General features: G+C 50.0%; 1 protein-coding gene across 1 annotated transcript in view; it reads left to right on the top strand.

Annotated features, from left to right (window-relative positions):
- Positions 1-6,000, top strand: part of LOC135822684 (phospholipid-transporting ATPase ABCA3-like) — a 95,232-nt gene that overhangs the window by 70,403 nt on the left and 18,829 nt on the right. Inside the window, exons 31-36 of the mRNA XM_065335502.1 lie at positions 633-785; positions 1,232-1,348; positions 2,349-2,525; positions 2,739-2,849; positions 3,858-3,952; positions 5,925-5,990. Of these exons, the coding sequence (XP_065191574.1) occupies positions 633-785; positions 1,232-1,348; positions 2,349-2,525; positions 2,739-2,849; positions 3,858-3,952; positions 5,925-5,990 (719 nt within the window). The remainder of the gene's footprint in view (positions 1-632; positions 786-1,231; positions 1,349-2,348; positions 2,526-2,738; positions 2,850-3,857; positions 3,953-5,924; positions 5,991-6,000) is intronic.

Raw genomic sequence — 6,000 nt, forward strand, 5'->3', positions numbered from 1 at the left:
TGATTAATTTTATAGATTCTTCCTTCACAAATCATGGCCCTGCCTTGGGTCTCTCTCTATAATGACGGGAATGGAAATGAGCAAGTGGGTGTGGTTGTTGATTTTTACTTCGCAAGGCCAAATCTGGCAATGGTGCCCAATTCTATGGAAGCAAATTTCAAAGTGGGAGTGAGCGAGCGAGGGAGAGAGAGAGAGAGAGAGACAGAGAGAGAGAGAGAGAGAGAGAGAGAGAGAGAGAGAGAGAGAGAGAGAGAGAGAGAGAGAGAGAGAGAGAGAGAGAGAGAGAGAGAGAGAGATGCTGAATCTGCATCGCTGGTGTTTGTGTAAAACAAATTTTTTTTAAAGGCAAAGTTCACACATCCGCAATACCACTGGCTATACAATTGTGTTGAGAAACACAACCGGCTTAGAGAAGTTTTGCTTGTGCAGGTGTTTGTGTACTCTGCTTTATCTGCTTCTTTCTATCACTTGTGTGTGTGTGTGTGTGCGTGCATGCATGCGTGTGTGTGTGTGTGTGTGTGTGTGTGTGTGTGTGTGTGTGTGTGTGTGTGTGCGTGCGTGCGTGTGTGTGCATGTGTGTCTGTGTGCATTTTGCACGTGTGTGCATGTTTTGCACGTGTGCGTGTCTGAAGGACTATCACAGCGGCCCGTCAGCTCTGAACACATTCAGCAATGTGTGGCTAGAGGCTGTGTTGCGCAGCAGAGTGCGATCCTCTCAATCCTGGACAGTGGGAACGTACGGCATCAAAGCGGCATTGTTGCCAATCGTTCCAGCGAGTGACGAGGTAATCGCCAGTACAGTTGCACCATGCGCACCTATGCACACACCTTGTGAGGCTTTGGCCGCGAACCAGGCTATTTGGTCTGGAAAGCCCATTAATTATCTTGTGAATGGCGCACGTGAGGCCAAGCTGTCGTTGGCCCTGTATGTGTGCACTGGCCCAGATTTTACTTGCCACAACTGTTGTTCAAAGAAGCAATACGCCCGAGTACTGAGTGTATAGGTAGCAGACCGGGGCAGTGAACAGGTGTCTGATACTTGTCTAACATTGCGTGCATGCACACGGAGATGAATGACCTGTGCTCACCGTCTTCCCTGACCGTCTCTTGCTTTCCTGTGTACTTCACCACTGCTGCTCCTGTTGCTGCTGCTGCTGCTGCTGCTGCTGCTGCTGCTCCTCCTGCTGCTGCTCCTGCTGATGCTGATGCTGCTGCTGTCTCGACTCTCTAGGCAACACAGCTCGCTGGAAATTCAGCAACGCTGACGTTCGGCCTGGTCTTTGGCATTGGACTGTCGTTCATGCTGGCTAGCTTCGTTATCTTCCCACTGACTGAGAAGAAGAACAAGGTAGGATCATGCGATGCAATGTGAGCTGCATATTGGACTCAGTAGACCGTCAGGCCACAATAGGCAGTCGGGCCACAATAGGCAGTCGGGCCACAATAGGCAGTCGGGCCACAATAGGCAGTCGGGCCACAATAGGCAGTCGGGCCACAATAGGCAGTCGGGCCACAATAGGCAGTCGGGCCACAATAGGCAGTCGGGCCACAATAGGCAGTCGGGCCACAATAGGCAGTCGGGCCACAATAGGCAGTCAAGCTCGCCGGAACTAGTCCAGTTGGTCAGGTCATCACCGGACCAACTTGGTGGCCAGCAATGCATGTTTACTGCTGAGCAGGTTATACATACCCACTATATCATACACAAACTATATGGAAGGCTAGGGTATGGCTGGACCAACCGAAAACTGCTTCCGCTGGTCCTTGCAGTCAGGCCAAAATAGGTGGTCAGGCCACAATAGGCAGTCGGGCTGCAATAGGCTGCCGGGAGGCCAGTACGCAGTCAAAATCCGGTTAACGATCTGATGCTGTGCCCACTGGGCCTCTATAAGCAGTCCGGCTCCTAGTTTTGATATTTGACGTTCTATTTCAAGGATTCTCCAAAGGCTAGTGGATGCACACTGCCCAGTAGTACTCGAACTGTGTGCATATGATATCCTCTGACATAGGCACTGACCCGGGGGGGGGCTAGCTCACCTCCGGTGCCTCCCTGCGTCAATTTGGCTTTTTTGAATTGAAAACTGCTTCCAGCGGTCCTGTTTAAGACGGTGTGTCATAGATGTTCTTCTTACCAGTGTTAAATGATGCTTATGCTCATTGTCTTGTTCGCCTTCTTGCTTCAACATTTGTCTTATTGTGCGCATGTGTGCATGTCTGTGTGTGCGTACGCGCGTGTGCGCATGTCTGTGTGTGTGTGTGTGTGTGTGTGTGTGTGTGTGTGTGTGTGTGTGTGTGTATGTGTGTGTGTGTGCATGCATGCGTCGGCACGTCCCTATGTACACATTCAGGCCAAGCACATTCAGTTTGTCAGCGGCGTAGGGCCCGTATCCTACTGGCTGGCCAACTACATCGCTGACGTCATCACCTATGTGGTGGTGTGGTCACTGCTGGCCATTGTAGTAGCTGTGTATGGTACTAGCTATGCCACTATCAAGGCTGTCCTTAACGATACTATTTACGTACTGGTAAGAAGTGACGCAATGCTTGCTTGTCCAATGTGAAGTCGCGCAGCTCTCCCTTAGGCCTGTGATTCAATTGATAGTGGATATGCCAATTGTAACTGAGACACTGCACGCCTAGCCGAGAAGATTATGTACATGTATTGCTGTGTTGCGCAAACACTTGCCCTCAGATCCAACTGCTGTTGTCCCATGTGTGTGTATTCTGCTCCACTGCAGTTCTTCGGCGGCTTGTCTTCCATTTCCTTCGCCTACTTTGCGGCGCTGTTCTTCAAGAGCCCCGTTCTCTCCTTCGCTGCTATTGGAATTATGCTGTTCATTCTCACCCTGGTACGCCATTCTCCTGCTTCCCCTTACTGCTGCTATGTTCTTCAAAGTACAGTCGTGCTCGCTGAAATCCGACCCAGAGTGCGTATTTGGCGCCCTCAGGTTGCACGGCCCTCGATGCCCTGGAAGTGGCACGACTGCGGCTGGACGTACACATGTACAACTACGATGACGTAGTCAGAACTGTTCAGGCCGCCGGTTTTGCACCTTGGGTGGGATTTCACTGAGTACAACTTTACACATAGTGCACCTGTTCGAGTAGAACATAACTCAAGGGTAGGGGGATGGAAGGGGCATAATAATCTGTAATTATTATTAAAATGTTAACTTATAGCCGAGAGCTGTGTCTATACTAGTATTCGGGATCAAGTGCCTGGCATAGTAGTAGGGCAAGGTTCTCAAATTTCGTACAGAAAACCTGTCAAGGCGACCACCTGTCCCAGAACGGGCCAGAAGACCACTGAAACCATGACCAAGCAAGGGATGCTATTTCCAGTTAAATGACCCTGGATAAGGAGACCACCTGGTAACAGAGACCACGTTTTGTAGGTCCCTTGAGCGGTCGTCTTGGACAGGTTTCACTGGACCCTTTATCCCGCGGTATGTTACACATGTCCATATGCACGGTACTAGATTGCTTCACCGTATTCTAGCGCACATCCCGCATGCATGCTCGAGCAGGTGTCATCAAGTCCAGCAACTGCCAATAACCGCTTATCCAATTCGTGTAAGAGTTGGCCAGACTCGCATTCCCACATGTGCTGGCACGCCAGTACAGCCTTTTAAAGGACCACAACATCACATCCGGCTCCTCTCCCATATCATACCTCCGCAAGTTGTTCATGTTTTTTTGGTTACTAGTATTCGTGCTACAGGGTGTATGGAAAATGCACTCATAGGGTACTGGCCATACATATCATGTATATGTAGCTGCAAAATACAAGCCTCCAGGTTCATAGAATCTCACCAAGCGACCTCTTCTTTTCTGACTCTTGTTGGTCACACATACAGGCTGGTACCATTGCATCGTACGTGCTGGAGGCCCTGAGGATGTTTGAGACTGCCAGTATTGTTCGTATTGCCTGCAGTGTACTGCCACCATTTGCGTAAGTCTGACCTGCCGTCCAGCAACACTGCTCAGCAGACCATCGACACTGCCCTTCCGGTAACCAACACTGCCATGCCGACCATCAACACTGCCATACTGACCATCAATACTGCCATGCCGACCATCTACACTGCCATGCCGACCATCAACGCTGCCATGCCGACCATCAAAACTGTCATGCCCACCATCAACGCCGATCTGCCATCCTGCAACACTGTTTGCAATGTAGTGGAACACCGCGTACGTATTACCGACTTGAGACGAGAGAGCTTGGAAGCTCAGGGCCCTACGCTATGCTTTTTTGCCTTGATGACCTAGACAAAAAAAAGCATAGGGATGTTATAAATTCTTGTAAGTTTCTACTTTTGTTTTAGACATAACCTGGGATTCGAACTCGCACTATCGCCCTGCATGCATCCCCGATACACTTCGCATACATACTAATTCTTCCAAGTTGCTTCACGTTATGATCTTGTATTTGAGAGCCCTATTTGAATATGCATTGTGGCCAGCCGTCTTTGGTTGTACGGTACGGGATAGGTACGGGACAGGTACGGTCGAGGGTAATACGACACCGTCTACCGCCTTGATGACGGCAAAAAAAGAAAAGGGATGTTATAAATTTTTCAATTCTCCTATTTTTTCAGGCATTACCTGCATGCATATATGGCCTGGGATTCGAACCCGCACTATCGCCCTACATGCATTCCCCCATACACTTCGCATTCATACTCATTCTTCCAAGTTGCTTCACGTTATGATCTTGCGTTTGAAAGCCCTCTTTGAATATTGCGGCCAGCTGTGTGTGGCCAGCTGTGTTTGATGGTACGGTACGGTACAGGACAGATACGGGATAGCGCCAGGCGTGACACAAACACACAAACAAACAAACACCAAATTAAAGCTGTGTGGACCCTGGCTAGCGCCAGACGTTACTGAAGTAACGTCTTCTGCATAGCTACGGGAATAAAATTCATTAGTTGAAGGAGTTGGAAAAGGAACGTGTGTGTGTGTGCGTGTGTGTGTGTGTGTGTGTGTGTGTGTGTGTGTGTGTGTGTGTGTGTGTGTGTGTGTTGCAACTGTGCTTGAAGGGGACGGTTGCACTTTTTGTAGCTCCATTTTATCTGAGTTTTCAGTCGTTCCTCTTACTAGTCTTAGGCCACGGGGTGGCTCTGGGTCCACCAGAGTCGCCCCTGGCGTGTTTCTGAATTTGCTGGGGCGAGGGTTCCGCGACACAGTCGCCAGGGCAGTGTCTTTTCTGTCACGACCGTTGTCGTCCTCGTCTCTCCATTCGCGGTGGTGTAGCTGACCCCCGAATGGTTTCAAACTGCGAAGCTCGGAGTACAGTGATGGCAGAGGCATGAGCTGTGAGTGGAGACGGTTGCTGGAGATGGATGGTGATGCAGGGAGAAGAGTTACGCTGCCTGACGACACGTGGGAAATTGTTTGATCCTGCAATTTCAGTTCGAGCGCGGTGGACTTCTAGACGATGTGTCCTCATGGCTGTTTTTCAACGCTTGGCCTGTCGCTGATATCCATGCGTGGGATGTTCTTCCAGTGGAGTCCAGGTGGGACTTCGGGTGCCCACACTCCATCACCTGGTTGATTGTTTCGGAACTGCAATAATACAGGTTCAAATAATTATTGTTTCCTTTTTGTGCGTATCTCTTGTCATCTCTCTTTTCTACACGTCGCACACCAGATGTACTACTATCGCTGTCTTTCTCCTGCTATCTCTCTCTGCTTGCTGTTTTTGTTTCTGTTGCCACTGTCCCTCATCATACCCATGCTTGGGTGGAGGGCGGCGTGACCCGTTAGGGTAGCTGTCAATACAGTACAGTGTGTGTGTGTGTGTGTGTGTGTGTGGGTGTGTCTGTGTCTGTGTCTGTGTCTGTGTCTGTGAGTGTGTGTGTGTGTGTGTGTGTGTGTGTGTGTGTGTGTGTGTGTGTGTGTGTGCGTTGCTCGTGCAGGATGTCTAACGGTGTTGGCAATCTCTACCTGAATGAAGAGCTGGGCGCGGTCTGCAGACGACAAGTGTAAGTACTC

This window comes from Sycon ciliatum, chromosome 8 (genome assembly GCF_964019385.1).
Source record: "Sycon ciliatum chromosome 8, ocSycCili1.1, whole genome shotgun sequence".
Classification (NCBI taxonomy): domain Eukaryota; kingdom Metazoa; phylum Porifera; class Calcarea; order Leucosolenida; family Sycettidae; genus Sycon; species Sycon ciliatum.